The sequence below is a fragment of the Oncorhynchus masou genome, unplaced genomic scaffold (genome assembly GCF_036934945.1).
Source record: "Oncorhynchus masou masou isolate Uvic2021 unplaced genomic scaffold, UVic_Omas_1.1 unplaced_scaffold_1462, whole genome shotgun sequence".
Lineage (NCBI taxonomy): Eukaryota > Metazoa > Chordata > Actinopteri > Salmoniformes > Salmonidae > Oncorhynchus > Oncorhynchus masou.
The window spans coordinates 117,880-139,421 of NW_027004606.1; the positions used below are offsets into that span (position 1 = coordinate 117,880).

The 21,542-nt window shown below is 51.4% G+C and overlaps 1 protein-coding gene across 1 annotated transcript in view; it reads right to left on the reverse strand.

The window, feature by feature from the left end:
- The window catches only part of LOC135530934 (liprin-alpha-1-like), a 90,328-nt gene extending 69,294 nt beyond the window's left edge, over positions 1-21,034 (reverse strand). The window contains 4 exon segments of the mRNA XM_064959101.1: positions 12,007-12,042; positions 12,045-12,109; positions 12,112-12,265; positions 20,019-21,034. Of these exon segments, the coding sequence (XP_064815173.1) occupies positions 12,007-12,042; positions 12,045-12,109; positions 12,112-12,265 (255 nt within the window). The 5' untranslated portion in view covers positions 20,019-21,034.
- Between the last annotated feature and the right edge of the window lie 508 nt (positions 21,035-21,542).

Here is a 21,542-nt window from a genome sequence, read left to right on the forward strand (position 1 = left end):
CACATTGGTGGAACTCCCAATTGACAGGGGGCCGGGCCACACGGTGGAAGATACAGGGGGAAATGGGCCGGGCCCACACGGTGGAAGATACAGGGGGAAATGGGCCGGGCCCACACGGTGGAAGATACAGGGGGAAATGGGCCGGGCCCACACGGTGGAAGATACAGGGGGAAATGGGCCGGGCCCACACGGTGGAAGATACAGGGGGAAATGGGCCGGGCCACACGGTGGAAGAAATGGGCCGGGCCCACACGGTGGAAGATACAGGGGGAAATGGGCCGGGCCCACACGGTGGAAGATACAGGGGGAAATGGGCCGGGCCACACGGTGGAAGATACAGGGGGAAATGGGCCGGGCCCACACGGTGGAAGATACAGGGGGAAATGGGCCGGGCCCACACGGTGGAAGATACAGGGGAAATGGGCCGGGCCCACACGGTGGAAGATACAGGGGAAATGGGCCGGGCCCACACGGTGGAAGATACAGGGGAAATGGGCCGGGCCCACACGAGTGGAAGATACAGGGGGAAATGGGCCGGGCCACACGGTGGAAGATACAGGGGGAAATGGGCCGGGCCACACGGTGGAAGATACAGGGGGAAATACACAGGTGGAAGGGCCGGGCCCACACGGTGGAAGATACAGGGGGAAATGGGCCGGGCCACACGGTGGAAGATACAGGGGGAAATGACAGCACAGCTTCCAGAAAGACCGTTGCTTTCAAACGAGGGATTTGGTGGCAACAACAGTAAATCTGTATGTATGAACGACACATTGACACATCCAGCCCAAAGCGAGACGTTAAAAAACAAACACTTAGTCGACATGTCTTTAATAAGCACGTAGGATGGCAGGGAACTGAAAAACAAGTTCACATGTATAATACAATGTAAATGCCAATGGTGTTGATACCAGGCTCCCAACAGCACTCTGCAATCTGAAGCCACGGAGACGTTTCGCCCTGAACCACACAACTCCAGGCATCTGTGGGTCAAAAGCCAAAGTACACCCAGACAACGGGCTTCCGGCTCGGGGCACACCAGGGCACTACACACTGTAAAGACAGAAAGGACCTTGGCTGAACAGTGTGTTGAGCTGGAGCCTGGCCCATGGCATGCAGCATCTCCTGAAACTGGTATTTACTCTGCTGTTCCATCTGGTAAGAGACTGCAGCAACACTGGTCTGACTCTCTACTCTGCTGTTCCATCTGGTAAGAGACTGCAGCAACACTGGTCTGACTCTCTACTCTGCTGTTACATCTGGTAAGAGACTGCAGCAACACTGGTCTGACTCTCTACTCTGCTGTTACATCTGGTAAGAGACTGCAGCAACACTGGTCTGACTCTCTACTCTGCTGTTACATCTGGTAAGAGACTGCAGCAACACTGGTCTGACTCTCTACTCTGCTGTTACATCTGGTAAGAGGCTGCAGCAACACTGGTCTGACTCTCTACTCTGCTGTTACATCTGGTAAGAGACTGCAGCATCTCCTGAAACTGGTATTTACTCTGCTGTTACATCTGGTAAGAGACTGCAGCAACACTGGTCTGACTCTCTACTCTGCTGTTCCATCTGGTAAGAGACTGCAGCAACACTGGTCTGACTCTCTACTCTGCTGTTCCATCTGGTAAGAGACTGCAGCAACACTGGTCTGACTCTCTACTCTGCTGTTACATCTGGTAAGAGACTGCAGCAACACTGGTCTGACTCTACTCTGCTGTTCCATCTGGTAAGAGACTGCAGCAACACTGGTCTGACTCTCTACTCTGCTGTTACATCTGGTAAGAGACTGCAGCAACACTGGTCTGACTCTCTACTCTGCTGTTCCATCTGGTAAGAGACTGCAGCAACACTGGTCTGACTCTACTCTGCTGTTCCATCTGGTAAGAGACTGCAGCAACACTGGTCTGACTCTCTACTCTGCTGTTGCATCTGGTAAGAGACTGCAGCAACACTGGTCTGACTCTCTACTCTGCTGTTCCATCTGGTAAGAGACTGCAGCAACACTGGTCTGACTCTCTACTCTGCTGTTACATCTGGTAAGAGACTGCAGCAACACCGGTCTGACTCTCTACTCTGCTGTTCCATCTGGCAAGAGACTGCAGCAACACTGGTCTCACTCTACTCTGCTGTCCCTCTTTCTCCCCCTCTCTCGCTCCTTTGTCTCAGTCTCCTGTTCTGTCCCTCTTTCTCCCCCTCTCTCGCTCCTTTCCTCACACTCTTGGTAAGTCATTGAGTTTTCCCCCTCTCTCTCCCAGTCCCAGTTTGGTTCCTTGGATGTTATTTGTTATCCTGGGAGGAAAATGGGAGAATGTCCCTGTATGTCCAATGTCCCCATGCAGGGGCTCTATGTTCATACGCTGCGTCTATTGGTGGAATAGTGGGTCTAAAGTGGACTGGAACTAATTCTACATGCCGGTCCACTGCCCTGTGTGTAAAAGATGCTGACGCTGGGGGGGGAGGGGGTCTAGATCAGTGGTTCGAACCTCTCCTCGGGACCCCCAGACATTACATGGAGGGGTAGGTCCCCCAAGGAGAGGTTAGAGAACCAGTGGTCTGGCCCTTTAAGTATTATAGCTACAGTGATGTCTGGGTTAGATGGCTCCACTGCTACAAGGCCTTATGAGGCCACAACACCCTGTACTGTGGTAAGCCACTCTCAGGTTAAGGAGCTTTACATCAGCCAACACAGTGTCTCCCTCTCTCTCTCACACACACACACACACACACACACACACACACACAATTAGTGGAATGAAACAAAGTGCAAACAGAGATGGGGCATAATTCAGAGAAGCCTGTCATTTCAGCCCCCAGAGAGCCACGGTCCGGCCCCCAGAGAGCCACGGTCCGGCCCCCAGAGAGCCACGGTCCGGCCCCCAGAGAGCCACGGTCCGGCCCCCAGAGAGCCACGGTCCGGCCCCCAGAGAGCCACGGTCCGGCCCCCAGAGAGCCACGGTCCGGCCCCCAGAGAGCCACGGTCCGGCCCCCAGAGAGCCACGGTCCAGCCCCCAGAGAGCCACGGTCCAGCCAGAGGTCCAGCCCCCAGAGAGCCACGGTCCGGCCCCCAGAGAGCCAAGGTCCAGCCCCCAGAGAGCCACGGTCCGGCCCCCAGAGAGCCAAGGTCCAGCCCCCAGAGAGCCACGGTCCGGCCCCCAGATAGCCACGGTTCAGAGTCGTCGTCTCATTCCTCTACTGGGTTCAATCCATTCCTGAACCCCCATACTACTCCTTGCCCTACTCCAGTTCCAAACCATGGATTATTTATCTGGAGGGCAAGACCCCACTCTAATTTCCACTGATCAGAGCCCCTCTGATATCAGAGATTAACAGTCCCCAAATCCTTAATCTGGGTTAGGGCAGGGAGGGAGGGCTGCCTCAAGGAGACTGCTGCTGCCTCATAGGTCTGTGTTATAGAGGCGCTTCATGGCAGCAGGCAGCAAATAGTGCATTGCAGTAATGTGCAACGTTGACAGAGAGCCTGTGGACTGAGTCAGGAGCAAACATGCCAGTCTTAGAGAGTCAGAGGGTCCTAAAGGGGACCTGACCCAACCTGCCAGACCGGACCTCGACCACGAGTGGCCAAACCCAGAGTGGAAGGGGACTTGTGTGGGATCCGGTACCAGGACCTGGGTTTCAAAGTCCATGCAGAGAAAGTCAACCTTTCTGTCACAGATGTCCAAAACTTGGACTACACAACCATATACAAAAACAACTCACGTCTGGAACTTTGGGTAGATTGTTTTGTGGGGGTTACTGTGTTTCTCTGCCCCTCTCAGGGTCCCCTCAATGGATAGAAGGAGGAATGATCCCCTGGCTATGCTCCACCAACTCCATACTTCCACCAGTGAATTTAAAAAAATAAGAAATAAACTTTCCCTCGTCATATTTTCCATGGAATACAGAGTGAGGCTGGATTTATTCCCCACAATCAAATGAATAGCAGTTCTCTCTCTCTCTCCCTCCCTCCCTCCCTCGGAAACCATAAAAGATGCTAAAACAAGATGCTAAAACAAGGAACATAACTCTAAAAGGACTTTGAAGAGAGGAAAGGAGAGAGAGTGAATGTGGGAATAAAAACGAATAGGCAGAAGAACACGAGGAGAAAAACAGATATTTTATAGAAGCCCTCTAAACCAAGACGCCACGGAAACAAATCACATTTGGAGTTGAGTGAGGCAAAAGAGTAGGGGAGGGAAAGAGGGAGAGAAACGAGGAGGAAGGAAGAGTTTAAAACAGTAAGACACCGTGAGCAAGAGAGACGGGAAGAGAGGAGGGAAGAGGGGAGGGAAGAGACAGAGCTATGAAACGCCTCACTGCTCTCTGTTAGTATATGAGACTTCACTAAATCTCCATCTTATAATAAGAGCATTACTACAGTCCTCTACTGGCCCCCATCACAAGACCAGTAAGCCCTCCCTGCCGGCCTCTCATTCTCCCCCTCTGGCCTCATCACGTGAAGAGGCCCCTGCTTTCCCCACCCACACCAAGCAGCCACTGGGCCGAAATGTCACTCAGGCCCCACGCCCTCCACTCAGGCCCCACGCCCTCCACTCAGGCCCCACGCCCTCCACTCAGGCCCCACGCCCTCCACTCAGGCCCCACGCTCTTCATCTGGTCTGTCTCTCTCTCCATCTTGTCTGTCTGTTACCCTCTCTCTCTCTCACCATTTTCACTTTCCCCTCTACTCCTCTCCACCCCCCTCCCTTCTCCCCTCCCTCTCTCAGCCACCCCCTCCTAGAGTGGTGGTACACCATCCAGCAGAGCACCGCTTTTTGTTAACCCCCCCATACTCCCCCTTTCTCCTCTCCCTCCACCCCCCCTTCTCCCTTTAAACTTCCATCACCTCCTCCCTTGTGTAGAGCCATAGAAACACCACCAGGCCTGAAGAACAGATTTAATTCACCACACACACAGAGAGAGCGTGAGAGAGAGAGAGGGAGAGAGAGAGACAGAGCGTGAGAGAGAGACAGAGAGAGACAGAGAGAGAGAGACAGAGAGAGACAGAGAGAGACAGAGAGAGACAGAGAGAGACAGAGAGAGAGAGAGAGAGAGAGAGAGAGAGAGAGAGAGAGAGAGAGCATGAGAGAGAGAGAGAGCATGAGAGAGAGAGAGCATGAGAGAGAGAGAGCATGAGAGAGAGAGAGAGAGAGAGAGAGAGAGAGAGAGAGAGAGAGAGAGAGAGAGACAGAGCGTGAGAGAGAGAGAGACAGAGCGTGAGAGAGAGAGAGAGAGAGCGTGAGAAGAGAGACAGAGAGAGAGAGAGAGAGAGAGAGAGAGAGAGAGACAGAGCGTGAGAGAGCTCAGAGAAAAACAGTTCCCCACTTTAACAGAACCACACTGTGCTTCAGACGGCACTGACCTTAACGACACAATTAGCCCAATTCCACCATATGGGGCATAACATTAGATTAAACCTGCTGGGGCTGAACACAACACCACCCCGGTGTCAACAGTCTAAAACAGAAGGGATCATAAATATATTCATGGCGCTGGTCGTGTGAATTAGTGTGTGTGTGTGTGGTCGGTCGTTTGAATGAGTGTGTGGTCGTGTGAATGAGAGTGTGTGTGTGGTCGTGTGAGTGTGCGTGTGTGTGTGTGCGTGTGTGTGTGTGTGTGTGAATGGGCCATCCTGGTCAATTAGGGGGAAAAGAATGGCAGTTGAGAATCAACTGTCCCGTCAGTCAGCGGTCAACTGTCCCGTCAGTCAGCTGTCCCGTCAGTCAGCAGTCCCGTCAGTCAGCAGTCAACTGTCCCGTCAGTCAGCAGTCAACTGTCCCGTCAGTCAGCAGTCAACTGTCCCGTCAGTCAGCAGTCAACTGTCCCGTCAGTCAGCAGTCAACTGTCCCGTCAGTCAGCAGTCAACTGTCCCGGCAGTCAGCAGTCAACTGTCCCGGCAGTCAGCAGTCAACTGTCCCGGCAGTCAGCAGTCAACTGTCCCAGCAGTCAGCAGTCAACTGTCCCAGCAGTCAGCAGTCAACTGTCCCAGCAGTCAGCAGTCAACTGTCCCAGCAGTCAGCAGTCAACTGTCCCAGCAGTCAACTGTCCCAGCAGTCAACTGTCCCGGCAGTCAACTGTCCCGGCAGTCAGCAGTCAACTGTCCCGGCAGTCAGCAGTCAACTGTCCCGGCAGTCAGCAGTCAACTGTCCCGGCAGTCAGCAGTCAACTGTCCCGGCAGTCAGCAGTCCCGTCAGTCAGCAGTCCCGTCAGTCAGCAGTCAACTGTCCCGTCAGTCAGCAGTCAACTGTCCCGTCAGTCAGCAGTCAACTGTCCCGTCAGTCAGCAGTCAACTGTCCCGGCAGTCAGCAGTCAACTGTCCCGGCAGTCAGCAGTCAACTGTCCCGGCAGTCAGCAGTCAACTGTCCCAGCAGTCAGCAGTCAACTGTCCCAGCAGTCAGCAGTCAACTGTCCCAGCAGTCAGCAGTCAACTGTCCCAGCAGTCAGCAGTCAACTGTCCCAGCAGTCAGCAGTCAACTGTCCCAGCAGTCAACTGTCCCAGCAGTCAACTGTCCCAGCAGTCAACTGTCCCAGCAGTCAACTGTCCCAGCAGTCAGCAGTCAACTGTCCCAGCAGTCAGCAGTCAACTGTCCCAGCAGTCAGCAGTCAACTGTCCCAGCAGTCAGCAGTCAACTGTCCCAGCAGTCAGCAGTCAACTGTCCCAGCAGTCAGCAGTCAACTGTCCCAGCAGTCAGCAGTCAACTGTCCCAACAGTCAGCAGTCAACTGTCCCGTCAGTCAACTGTCCCGTCAGTCAACTGTCCCAGCAGTCAACTGTCCCAGCAGTCAACTGTCCCAGCAGTCAACTGTCCCAGCAGTCAACTGTCCCTGCAGTCAACTGTCCCTGCAGTCAACTGTCCCTGCAGTCAACTGTCCCTGCAGTCAGCAGTGAACTGTCCCGTCAACCCCATCAGGCAGCAGTGAACCGCCCCGTCAGTCAGCAGTGAACCGTCCCGTCAACCCCGTCAGGCAGCAGTGAACTGTCTCAGCAGTGACCCGTCCCGACAACCCCGTCAGGCAGCAGTGAACCGTCCCGACAACCCCGTCAGGCAGCAGTGAACCGTCTCAGCAGTGAACTGTCCCGACAACCCCGTCAGTCAGCAGTGAACTGTCTCAGCAGTGAACTGCCCCGTCAGTCAGCAGTGAACCGTCCCGTCAACCCCGTCAGGCAGCAGTGAACTGTCCCGTCAACCCCGTCAGGCAGCAGTGAACTGCCCCGACAACCCCGTCAGGCAGCAGTGAACCGTCCCGACAACCCCGTGAGTCAGCAGTGAACTGTCTCAGCAGTGAACTGTCCCGACAACCCCGTCAGTCAGCAGTGAACTGTCTCAGCAGTGAACTGTCCCGACAACCCCGTCAGTCAGCAGTGAACTGTCTCAGCAGTGAACTGCCCCGTCAGTCAGCAGTGAACCGTCCCGTCAACCCCGTCAGGCAGCAGTGAACTGTCCCGTCAACCCCGTCAGGCAGCAGTGAACTGCCCCGACAACCCCGTCAGGCAGCAGTGAACTGCCCCGACAACCCCGTCAGGCAGCAGTGAACTGTCCCGTCAACCCCGTCAGGCAGCAGTGAACTGCCCTGACAACCCCGTCAGGCAGCAGTGAACTGCCCCGACAACCCCGTCAGGCAGCAGTGAACTGCCCCGACAACCCCGTCAGTACAGTTTACTACTAACTGACAGGGTTGACAGTGAGGTTCACTACCGACTGAGGGTTGAGGGGCTGTGGATGTATGAGCACTCTGCCCTGGAATGTTGGTACATTCCACTAGAGGGGCAACTCTGGGGGAGGGGCAACTCTGGGGGAGGGGCAACTCTGGGGAGGGGCAACTCTGGGGAGGGGCAACTCTGGGGAGGGGCAACTCTGGGGGAGGGGCAACTCTGGGGGAGGGGCAACTCTGGGGGAGGGGCAACTCTGGGGGAGGGGCAACTCTGGGGGAGGGGCAACTCTGGGGGAGGGGCAACTCTGGGGGAGGGAAAAGAGGAGACGTGAGGGAGAGGTGTGGCCATATTAGCAAGCAGCCTGATACCTTTCAGGTAAAGCCACTCCCACCTACCCAGTGCTTCCCAAGACCAGACAGAGAGAGGAATTGAAACATTTAAATTGAGAGGAAGAGAGAGACAGAGCGGGAGAAAGAAGGAGAGGGACAGAGCGGGAGAAAGAAGGAGAGGGACAGAGCGGGAGAAAGAAGGAGAGGGACAGAGCGGGAGAAAGAAGGAGAGGGACAGAGCGGGAGAAAGAAGGAGAGGGACAGAGCGGGAGAAAGAAGGAGAGGGACAGAGAGGGAGAAAGAAGGAGAGGGACAGAGCGGGAGAAAGAAGGAGAGGGACAGAGCGGGAGAAAGAAGGAGGAGGGACAGAGCGGGAGAAAGAAGGAGAGGGACAGAGCGGGAGAAAGAAGGAGAGGGACAGAGCGGGAGAAAGAAGGAGAGGGACAGAGCGGGAGAAAGAAGGAGAGGGACAGAGCAGGAGAAAGAAGGAGAGGGACAGAGAGGGAGAAAGAAGGAGGAGGGACAGAGAGGGAGAAAGAAGGAGGGACAGAGAGGGAGAAAGAAGGAGGGACAGAGAGGGAGAAAGAAGGAGGGACAGAGAGGGAGAAAGGAGGTGAGGGACCGGGATATGGTGTATGGTGTGTAATGTGTAATGGTGCCAAATAAAAGCAAAGGGATGACATGGCAGGAGGGAGGGGGGGGGGGGCAACACATATTATTGCTCTTACAGTCTGGCTCCATAACCAGTGCCTCTCTACACAGTGCATTGGAGGCACCTGTAATTAGTGCATGTTTGGCCTGTACCCCAGGTTACTGTGAATTAGCTAGGCTAGTACCCCGGTAATGTTAACCCCCCCCCCCAAAAGCCAGGTCCCAAGCCCTACCCACCCACCCCAACAGCCTAGTACCAACCCCCCTCCCTAAAAGCCAGGTCCCAAGCCCCCCCCCACAACAGCCTAGTACCAAGCCCTCCCAACAACTGCCTAGTACCAAGCTCCCCCCCCCAACAACCTAGTACCAAGCCCTCCCGCCAGTCTTTCACATTCCACAACCTTTACTATGTAGTAACATGTCTGAGGTGTTGCCACAGGGCTCCTATAGTGGGGGATTGACAAGAGCAGACCTGTCCTGACGTGGTGTACTGTAGACACCATCACCGAGCAGAATGACAGACTGGTTCCTCTCTCTTCCTGGGCACACACACTGATAAAGAGTTCACCTCCATGGTTCCTGTTCACAGCTGTGTGTGCTGGGGGCACCCCCACAGACAGAGTTTAATTAGCCCTGGCATCGTAGCATGTTAGCAGGGTACCCGTAGCTCCACGCGGTCCCGAACGGCAGGGTGAGGTCCCGAGCGGCAGGGTGAGGTCCCGAGCGGCAGGGTGAGGTCCCGAGCGGCAGGGTGAGGTCCCGAGCGGCAGGGTGAGGTCCCGAGCGGCAGGGTGAGGTCCCGAGCGGCAGGGTGAGGTCCCGAGCGGCAGGGTGAGGTCCCGAGCGGCAGGGTGACACAGACACGTCCCGAGCGGCAGGGTGGGGTCCCGGAGCTACAGAACTGGAAGTTAACTGGTGAGTGGTAGCAGTGCAGAACCCAATAAAGTTGAAAATCCTTTGTAGAGATGGATTCCATTTCTAGAGCAGAAAAAAAGTGAAGAACATGTCTAGGAATTAATTTCCATCAGCAATAGAACTGCTTCTCTTCAGAGTTCTGCATTCTGACGACCACTCAAGGCATCAGTCCATTTCTGCCCCGAACGAATGGTTAAAACACTCTGGCTTCCTCTCTGGTGCACCAGATTGTTTGAAGGGTCAACAGGAAAGCGAGGCGTGTGTTCCCAATGACAGTGTTACGCTGTGTGAGGTCAGCGACCGCTCCAAAGAACAGAAGAGAAGCTGAATGGAATGAGGAACAAAGTAGAAAACTGGGCAGGGTACAGGAAACCAACAGCTTTTTATGGGATTCTCATCCTATTGTCCAGCTATGGAGAATAGAACTAGAACTCTTTCCCTCCTTTGGATATCATTAGTGTGAGATTAATTTAATTAAACTCTGTTAAGTATCCGATGTGCTTTTGTATTAGTGTCGGCCATCGTCTGGCGAGCCCAGAACAGCTGGTTTAATTGAACTCCAGGTCCTTGTGCATTATTAACAGAGGACACCCAATCCCCTCAGGGCCCGGTTCACAACGTAAAACCACCCAATCCCCTCAGGGCCCGGTTCACAACGTAAAACCACCCAACCCCCTCAGGGCCCGGTTCACAACGTAAAACCACCCAACCCCCCCAGGGCCCGGTCCACAACGTAAAACCACCCAATCCCCCCAGGGCCCGGTTCACAACGTAAAACCACCCAATCCCCCCAGGGCCCGGTCCACAACGTAAAACCACCCAACCCCCTCAGGGCCCGGTTCACAACATAAAACCACCCAATCCCCCCAGGGCCCGGTTCACAACGTAAAACCACCCAATCCCCCCAGGGCCCGGTTCACAACGTAAAACCACCCAATCCCCCCAGGGCCCGGTTCACAACATAAAACCACCCAACCCCCTCAGGGCCCTGTTCACAACGTAAAAACACCCAATCCCCCAGGGCCTGGTTCACAATGTAAAACCATGAGGATGTGCCTTGTGAGAAGGACTGAAACCTGAGCCTCCATCATACACACATACAGAGAGACAGACCGACCAGACGGATGCAAGGCTTAATCGAGAGAGAGAGATAAAACGTGTGTGGGGGGGGCAGAAAGAGAGAGAAACTTTTCTTCATTACAGTAGAAAGAGAAATGAAAGACTACCACCTCATGCTACAAACAAACTAACTAATACGAACCAACAGCTGAAGACACGGTCAGTCTGAATAAAGACCAACCAAAGTCCACAACCAAAGCCAGAACAAAGGTCACTTCAGGGAAGGAATTTCATTAGACAAATGTACTCACCAGCCAAACCACAGCCGTTCCTGAATTTACCTCAGCGGCACAGTATACAAAACTGAGTTCTTCTCTGGTTGAGGTGCTTCCTGCTCATGACCTACCCAGTTCAGATATGCAACTGATATGAACACTTTAGAATTACATAAGAGCAATAATTTCAAAGCCCCGCCGCGGTTCCGTTTCCCTCCATGGCAGAAACGTTGGCGATTGCATGCATGTCACAGTCCGTAAAACTACTTCCTGTAGGAACACAATGCCATTCCATGAGACTCAGCTCACCAGAAACCTCTCCAGCACTCGTTTTATTGGACCAGCCAGACAGGCCTAGCAGTGTGTGTGTGTGTGTGTGTGTGTGTGAGATCCGTGAGGTCAGCAGTGGCCGTTACAGAGGGCAGAGGAGGATCAAGCCCATCATACATATTCTAGCACCGCGTGACACAGCAACGGCAGGTCATCTGACGGACGGACAAGTGCTCTGTGTGACCTTGGAGAGCGTCCAGAATGACAACAGAAGGTTCAAACTCAGGCGTTTTACACTGGCTGGTTGAGTGACCACAGTAATGAACTTAGCCCACCACCCTTCACCAGAGTCCCTGTGGAGTCTCAATCACTAAGGCCATCTGCTGAGGGAGAAGGCTGCATGAGGGCCCTTCATCCCGTAGCTAAACACACACAACAAAATGCAGCTAGTGTGGACTTATACAGTAGCTTCCCTCTCCGCTTGTGGGAACAAACTCTACTCTCTCTCTACCCCGGTAGTCTAGAATTAAATGGTATATTTAAGCAATAAGGCCAGGGTGGGGGGGGGGTATATTGGCCATATATCACAAACCTCTGAATTAGAAACTGGTTACCAACTTAATTAGAGCAGTAAAAGGAAATGTTGTCATACGGTCTGATTTACCACAGCTGTCAGCCAATCAGCATTCAGGGCTAGGACCACCCAGTTTGTAACAGGCCTTATGTGATTTCACCATATATCAAAAATAACAAATAAAAAACACAGAGCAGTGTAAACCTAAGCCATGTGTCCCGTACAGTAGCATCAGCAGCCTCACTATCGACACCAGCAGCGCCAGCCTCAGGTCTCTTACCTGGGGCAGGGCGGTGTTAAGCTGCCTCTGCAGCGAAAGTCCCTCTCGTGGCTGACCTCGTGCAGCTTGCCCTGGGTCAGGCCTAGGTTCTCCTGGGTCTCCTCAGCGTGTCCAGTAGCCGGTCGCGTTCCTCCAGCATGGAAACCATCAGAGATTCAAAGTGCCCCTCCGAGTCGGAATGCAGAGGCGAGCCAGACCCCCGCCGGCCACCCGAAGGCCCCTCTGACTCGCTGATGGTGGGCATCACCTCGCACATCATCTAGGATAGGAGGAGAGGGGTGGAGAGAGAAAAGGGAGAGAGGAATGGGAGACGGAGAGGGAGAAAATGTCAGAGGAAGAAGTCACCAACACATACAAGGAACAACGCCTCGGAGCTCAACAGCGTCTTGATCTTTACATCAGAGTTGAATGACTTATCACACATCAGGATCAATGACAACGTCACTAAGCGGCGCTCTCCATGGAAAACCGTTACGAACACGGAAACATGAAACCGCAAGGTGATCATGAACATACAACATTGTATTTTCTTCATGTTTGACTCTGAGGAAATCATTAAGTTCATTCACAACCGAGAGCACAGAAAGAGCCTGGGAGGGCTGGACACAACATCACGCCAGCACTGCCACGATGGGCCTCGAGACACTGGGCCGCGAGACACTGGGCCGCGAGACACTGGACCGCACACTTGTGTTAAGTTACAAGTGCTGACATTTCTGTGTGGTGCCATCTCTGATGTTCTGTGTGACAGAGTGCTTGCACAGATTTTATGAAGTTTGTCTCTAACACACTCAAAATACACACGCACACAGCCCATCAACAGAAACACCCGGCCCAGCCCATCAACAGAAACACCCGGCCCAGCCCATCAACAGAAACACCCAGGCCCACCAACAGAAACACCCGGCCCGTCAACAGAAACACCCGGCCCGTCAACAGAAACACCCGGCCCGTCAACAGAAACACCCGGCCCGGCAACAGAAACACCCGGCCCGGCAACAGAAACACCCGGCCCGGCAACAGAAACACCCGGCCCATCAACAGAAAACACCCGGCCCAGCCCATCAACAGACACACCCGGCCCAGCAACAGAAACACCCGGCCCAGCCCATCAACAGAAACACCCGGCCCAGCAACAGAAAACACCCGGCCCAGCCCATCAACAGAAACACCCGGCCCAGCAACAGAAAACACCCGGCCCAGCCCATCAACAGACACACCCGGCCCAGCAACAGAAACACCCGGCCCAGCCCATCAACAGAAACACCCGGCCCAGCAACAGAAACACCCGGCCCAGCAACAGAAACACCCGGCCCAGCAACAGAAACACCCGGCCCATCAACAGAAACACCCGGCCCATCCCATCAACAGAAACACCCGGCCAGCCCAGCAACAGAAACACCCGGCCCATCAACAGAAACACCCGGCCCGGCAACAGAAACACCCGGCCCGGCAACAGAAACACCCGGCCCATCAACAGAAACACCCGGCCCATCAACAGAAACACCCGGCCCAGCAACAGAAACACCCAGCCCATCAACAGAAACACCCAGCCCATCAACAGAAACACCCGGCCCAGCCCAGCAACAGAAACACCCGGCCCAGCCCATCAACAGAAACACCCAGCCCATCAACAGAAACACCCGGCCCATCAACAGAAACACCCAGCCCAGCAACAGAAACACCCGGCCCAGCCCATCAACAGAAACACCCAGCCCATCAACAGAAACACCCGGCCCAGCCCATCAACAGAAACACCCGGCCCAGCCCAGCAACAGAAACACCCGGCCCAGCCCAGCAACAGAAACACCCGGCCCAGCCCGGCAACAGAAACACCCGGCCCAGCCCGGCAACAGAAACACCCGGCCCAGCCCATCAACAGAAACACACGGCCCAGCCCATCAACAGAAACACACGGCCCAGCCCATCAACAGAAACACACGGCCCAGCCCATCAACAGAAACACCCAGAAAATGACTTCTTCATTAAATAAAATGCTATTGGTCACATCCACATAGTTAGCAGATGTTATTGAGGCTGTAGAGAAATGCTTGTCTTAACTCCAATAGTGTAGTATCTAACAATTCACAACAATACACATACACACACACACACACACACACACACACACACACACACACACACACACACACACACACACACACATATATATTCATAGAATACACATACACTGCTCAAAAAAATAAAGGGAACACTAAAATAACACATCCTAGATCTTAATTAATTAAATATTTTTATTAAATACTTTTTTCTTTACATAGTTGAATGTGCTGACAACAAAATCACACAAAAATTATCAATCTAAATCAAATTTATGAACCCATGGAGGTCTGGATTTGGAGTCACACTCAAAATTAAAGTGGAAAACCACACTACAGGCTGATCCAACTTTGATGTAAGGTCCTTAAAACAAGTCAAAATGAGGCTCAGTAGTGTGTGTGGCCTCCACGTGCCTGTATGGCCTCCACGTGCCTGTATGACCTCCCTACAACGCCTGGGCATGCTCCTGATGAGGTGGCGGATGGTCTCCTGAGGGATCTCCTCCCAGACCTGGACTAAAGCATCTGCCAACTCCTGGACAGTCTGTCGTGCAACGTGGCGTTGGTGGATGGAGCGAGACATGATGTCCCAGATGTGCTCAATTGAATTCAGGTCTGGGGAAAGGACGGGCCAGTCCATAGCATCAATGCCTTCCTCTTACAGGAACTGCTGACACACTCCAGCCACATGAGATCGAGCATCGTCTTGCATTAGGAGAAACCCAGGGCCAACCGCACCAGCATATGGTCTCACAAGGGGTCTGACGATCTCATCTCTGTACCTAATGGCAGTCAGGCTACCTCTGGCGAGCACATGGAGGGCTGTGCCGCCCCCCAAAGAAATGCCACCCCACACCATGACTGACCTGCCGCCAAACCGGTCATGCTGGAGGATGTTGCAGGCAGCAGAACGTTCTCCACGGCGTCTCCAGACTGTCACGTCTGTCACATGTGCTCAGTGTGAACCTGCTTTCATCTGTGAAGAGCACAGGGCGCCGGTGGCGAATTTACCAATCTTGGTGTTCTCTGGCAAATGCCAAACGTCCTGCACGGTGTTGGGCTGTATGCACAACCCCCACCTGTGGATGTCGGGCCCTCATACCACCCTCATGGAGTCGGTTCCTGACCGTTTGAGCAGACACATGCACATTTGTGGCTTGCTGGAGGTCATTTTGCAGGGCTCTGGCAGTGCTCCTCCTTGCACAAAGGCGGAGGTAGCGGTCCTGCTGCTGGGTTGTTGCCCTCCTACGGCCTCCTCCACGTCTCCTGATGTACTGGCCTGTCTCCTGGTAGCGCCTCCATGCTCTGGACACTACGCTGACAGACACAGCAAACCTTCTTGCCACAGCTCGCATTGATGTTCCATCCTGGATGAGCTGCACTACCTGAGCCACTTGTGTGGGTTGTAGACTCCGTCTCATGCTAACACTAGAGTGAAAGCACCGCCAGCATTCAAAAGTGACCAAAACATCAGCCAGGAAGCATAGGAACTGAGAAGTGGTCTGTGGTCCCCACCTGCAGAACCACTCCTTTATTGGGGGTGTCTTGCTAATCTCCTATAATTTCCCCATGTTGTCTATTCCATTTGCACAACAGCATGTGAAATTTATTGTAAATCAGTGTTGCTTCTTAAGTGGACAGTTTGATTTCACAGAAGTGTGATTGACTTGGAGTTACATTGTGTTGTTTAAGTGCTCCCTTTATTTTTTTGAGCAGTATATATATATATATATATATATATATATATATATATATATATATCAGTATGACCCTGGTCTGCAGAGAGTCAGTATACATCTCATACACTAATAGTTGTATTAGTTCCCATCCTGTCAGCCACCTCGTTAAGTTCGCTGATGACACTGCCTTGAAAGAGCCTGTTGAGGGAACGTCCGAAATGACTTTGAAGAGTGGTGTGACCAATCACACATGGTCCTCCATACCAACAAGACCAAAGAGATGTGCATAGACTTCAGGAAGAGAACACCACCTACCTCTGCAACATCTATCAGAGGTCAGAACATAGAGATTGTAGAGGAATACACATACCTGGGTGTCCTCTTGGACAATAAGCTTCAGTGGAGTAAATGTACAGACCTGATCTACATAAAAAAAAAGAGTCAACAGAGATTGACTTTTTTCAAAAAGCTGGGATCTTTTAATGTTAATTGTACTATACTGACTCTGTTTTACAAATCTTTCAGTGAGAGTATTTTAACTTTTTGTATTGTTTGTTGGTCTGGCAATGCCACTGTCAGCCAGACAAATATGCCGAGAAGGATCATCACCACAGCAAGCAAGGTACATGGAGTCAAAAAGACAGGCCTGGGTGAGATCTTTAAGGTCAGGGCCGTCCGCAAGGCTCACAAAATAAATTTAGACCCAAGCCACCCCCTGTACCTGGACTTTGAACTACTCCCCTCTGGGCGCAGGTATAGAGCACCCCTCAACAAGAAAATCACAACTAGACAATAATTTGTGCCAGGTGTGACATCCCCCCCCCTAAATTGCTTGGGCTACTGTTCCTATTGACCCAGTAAGGCCAGCAGGCTACTGTTCCTATAGACCCAGTAAGGCCAGCAGGCTACTGTTCCTATAGACTCAGTAAGGCCAGCAGGCTACTGTTCCTATAGACTCAGTAAGGCCAGCAGGCTACTGTTCCTATTGACCCAGTAAGGCCAGCAGGCTAATGTTCCTATTGACCCAGTAAGGCCAGCAGGCTACTGTTCCTATAGACTCAGTAAGGCCAGCAGGCTACTGTTCCTATTGACCCAGTAAGGCCAGCAGGCTACTGTTCCTATAGACTCAGTAAGGCCAGCAGGCTACTGTTCCTATTGACCCAGTAAGGCCAGCAGGCTACTGTTCCTATAGACTCAGTAAGGCCAGCAGGCTACTGTTCCTATTGACCCAGTAAGGCCAGCAGGCTACTGTTCCTATAGACTCAGTAAGGCCAGCAGGCTACTGTTCCTATTGACCCAGTAAGGCCAGCAGGCTAATGTTCCTATTGACCCAGTAAGGCCAGCAGGCTACTGTTCCTATTGACCCAGTAAGGCCAGCAGGCTAATGTTCCTATTGACCCAGTAAGGCCAGCAGGCTACTGTTCCTATTGACCCAGTAAGGCCAGCAGGCTACTGTTCCTATAGACCCAGTAAGGCCAGCAGGCTACTGTTCCTATAGACTCAGTAAGGCCAGCAGGCTAATGTTCCTATTGACCCAGTAAGGCCAGCAGGCTACTGTTCCTATTGAGAGTCAGTAGACTGAGTAATGGTTTCTTCATCAGGACCCTGATCCACAGAGAGTCAGTAGACTGAGTAATGGCTTCTACACAATGGCCCTGGTCCACAGAGAGTCAGTAGACTGAGTAATGGCTTCTACACAATGGCCCTGGTCCACAGAGAGTCAGTAGACTGAGTAATGGTTTCTTCATCAGGACCCTGGTCCACAGAGAGTCAGTAGACTGAGTAATGGCTTCTTCATCATGACCCTGGTCCACAGAGAGTCAGTAGACTGAGTAATGACTTCTTCACAATGGCCCTGGTCCACAGAGAGTCAGTAGACTGAGTAATGGCTTCTACACAATGGCCCTGGTCCACAGAGAGTCAGTAGACAGTAATGGTTTCTTCACAATGGCCCTGGTCCACAGAGAGTCAGTAGACAGTAATGGCTTCTTCATCATAACCCTGGTCCACAGAGAGTCAGTAGACTGAGTAATGGCTTCTTAATCAGGACCCTGGTCCACAGAGAGTCAGTAGACTGAGCAATGGATTCTACACAATGGCCCTGGTCCACAGAGAGTCAGTAGACTGAGTAATGACTTCATCATGGCCCTGGTCCACAGAGAGTCAGCAGACTGAGTAATGACTTCATCATGGCCCTGGTCCACAGAGAGTCAGCAGACTGAGTAATGACTTCATCATGGCCCTGGTCCACAGAGAGTCAGTAGACTGAGTAATGACTTCTTCATCATGGCCCTGGTCCACAGAGAGTCAGTAGACTGAGCAATGGCTTCTACACAATGGCCCTGGTCCACAGAGAGTCAGTAGACTGAGTAATGACTTCTTCATCATGGCCCTGGTCCACAGAGAGTCAGTATACGCTACTAGAACATGTTATAATGAGGGGGTCCTTTATGCTTTCCAAGGGCCAATTCCTAACTGGAGATTTGTGCTTGAGGTTTGCACCAAAGCATGTGGTGCATCAGATCAAATCAAATGTATTTATATAGCCCTTCGTACATCAGCTGATATCTCAAAGTCCTGTACAGAAACCCAACCTAAAACCCCAAACAGCAAGCAATGCAGGTGTAGAAGCACAGTGGCTAGGAAAAACTCCCTAGAAAGGCCAAAACCAAGGAAGAAACCTAGAGAGGAACCAGGCTATGAGGGGTGGCCAGTCCTCTTCTGGCTGTGCCGGGTGGAGATTATAACAGAACATGGCCAAGATGTTCAAATGTTCATAAATGACCAACATGGTCAAATAATAATAAGGCAGAACAGTTGAAACTGGAGCAGCAGCACGGCCAGGTGGACTGGGGATGAAGCCAGACCACTACTCAGCCCTTCCATTGACCAGACACTAAGAAACCCAATGTACACAAACACATGTAGACCTAGCCTACACTCACAATCACTCTGGATGTGTGCGTGTACAGTAATATGGTTTTCCATTGTAAATGGGCAGGCATAAGATGTTGGGGATGCAGGCCTGACTGAGTGGTTGACTCCATCCACTGGCTCCACAACAGGGGGCTCAACACTGGCGATTAGGCCCTGCAGACGGGCCTCCAGGCGGGAAAGCCCAGAATAATGTGAGCTACATTTTTTTTTTACGGAACTGCAGCTAATGAATTGGAACGAAGTGCATTTTTTACTGGGTGGCCGGGGAGGACTAGGGCTTTCCTTTCTTCTTCTTCCTCCACGGCCTTCAACGCCAAAGGCACTTGCTTTCAGAAGCCACTATGTTCAGTTTAGGGACCTGAGCAGTGGCACTGTACCTTAGGAGCTTGTTTACAAAGCAGGCCCGTCACTGAGCCAAAACCATCCAAATCCCCCACACACCGAGGTGATAAATATTATGATTGGCTACTGCCAAATGTAACCTAATTTTCACCTAGTCAAAATGGACAGCAGCTCTCCAATAACAAGGTCAAACCAACAAAACAATGGAGTTTAAGGGGGAGGAGCCCTACTGAAGAGCACGAGACAGAATGACAGATGGTAGCAATACTCTGTAGTGTAACTACCTCAATGTACAAAACAACAACACGTCCCTCATGTCAGTAGGCTTCAAAGTATGGCAGTTCAGTTGTAGATATCTCAATGCAGTGAGTTGGGAGGAGGAGGAGGAGGGGGGGGGGAGGAGGGGGGGGGTACACCTACATCACCAAGTAGCGTTACATAAGGCTGCAGTCCCTATGCACATCCATTGAACAAAACGTACACAGTGTTCGTACTGGTCGGGCTGCTAACATACCAGCGTAAACAAGGCTGCTACAGGTAGGCTGAAGTCCGAAGAGAGAGAGACAAGAGGGTCAAAGTCCGGTAACATTAGTGTGTAAACCATAACAGCAAGGTCACGGGGAAAGCCGAACGCTAATAGTTTCTGTCTGGAATGTGACTGTTTTTGATAAACAACTAGCTGCCAAGGCGCGTTGTGTTGGTACTGTAGGTATAGTGTAGAACAGTCCTAACTCTTTCAAACTCAAGGCAGGAGGGATAAAATCTGAGTACGGACACCTAGCTAACTAGATCAATCAATTGGCAGTTATCGAAAAGGTTTTCGAGGTATTTAAGTTAAATAAGTTAATTCAGTTACTGCCAAATGCACTCCTTTCTAGAGCTGTGAACCAAATGGACATATAACATGACATATGCCTGGTAGAAAGTTAGGAAAGCTGGTACAATAAAAAGAGTATACATTCATGCAAATAGATCAATGGTTAGCTAACTTTACCTTTGCAAAGTAGGCGAAATTCCTCTGTGGATGTCCACTTTTCTATTTATGTTGCCGAGCTTTCTTCAACTTAACTTCGAGCCAGTTCGTTCAACTAATACAACGGTACAATTGTATGAATAATCCAAGCCATTCAAAACATTAAATCCAATGAAATGTTGAAAACCATCCAGACTGAGAGGTCCCCGACGGCGAACAAAAAGATAACTCCAAAAGGCCGCACCGCCAGACCCACATCAGAGGGCAACAACTCCAGCTAGCTATTTCGCTAACGGTAGTGACTTCTGCATTGCACAAAGATAAGTGACTCACACTGATTATTAGTGTTTGCACATATAATATACAGACACACAATTATTAACTCATCCTAACATTTTCTATACTTTGTTCAAGGGAAGAAGAAAAAAAGTGTAGTTAGGCAACACTCCTTACAAGGAACAAAAGTGGAAACAGATGTAGCTAGCTACCGTTAGCAATCAAATGTCCAGAGCTAGCTCTGCACTACAGCCGGTTACGATAGCTCATTGGACTGCAACTAAAAAGTGTAATGTTACTGTCCAAGACAATACCAGGCAAAGTATATATATATATATAAAAGTGTGTTTTATAATCCAACTTCAAGGGTCAAATGAAAAAAAAAAAAAATGAAGACGAAGTCAGAAAACTAAAATATCTAAAAACACATTTTCTCTGGTGTATTTTGCCAGCTAACGTTAGCTTAGCTTCCCGTCGACGAGCCGCGTCACCACATCACAGCCTGGCAAAAAAGAAAACTGTGAGATCCAAGAGAGGAGATCGCGGAAACTTTAAACTCCTTGGATTGAGCTCGAAACGCACTTGATAAATATGTATCCACGGCCAATTTGTCCATGGGTTACCAACGTATCAAATAAACCAGATTTCCGTCCGAATGCAAGCTTTTAATCCAGTTTTCTTTGGTAGTCCAGCTCGACAGGAGCCGTCCCTCTCCCGGTCGGCTCAGGAGTCACTTCTTGTTGTCTATCGTTTCCTGCTCTCCTGTGCGTCAATACGTTGGAACGGTGGAAAGCACGTCAGTACGTCGCAGGCTACGGTCGGTGACCAAGGTTGCCGCTCATTCAGTCTGACGTTAGATTTACAGTATATTATCTTTGAGTGTGTTTTAGGTCATTGTCATTAGCCTATGTGTGGTGGAATAATGGCCGCATTTTCCCTCTTGTTTTATTTATAATGGAAGAGATTTAGTTATCTTTGAAAAATCTCTCACACACACATATACACACACACAGCACTCCAGAGACACTCCACAGGGTGTCTTTATTAAAGTAATTATGCCCTCCATGTACACTATGAGACAGATATTGCCAATTTCAAAGTGAACACTTTATATGTTTATTATCCTCAGCGTCCTGGTCTGACCTGAATAATTTATGTCTTCCAGACCTTCTGGGAATTTCCAGTCAATCAAGTGAGTAGACGTTTTGCTTCAGGGACCTGCAATATTGGCAGTAATCAGTCAACATAATCATCCTGAGCTCCAACATC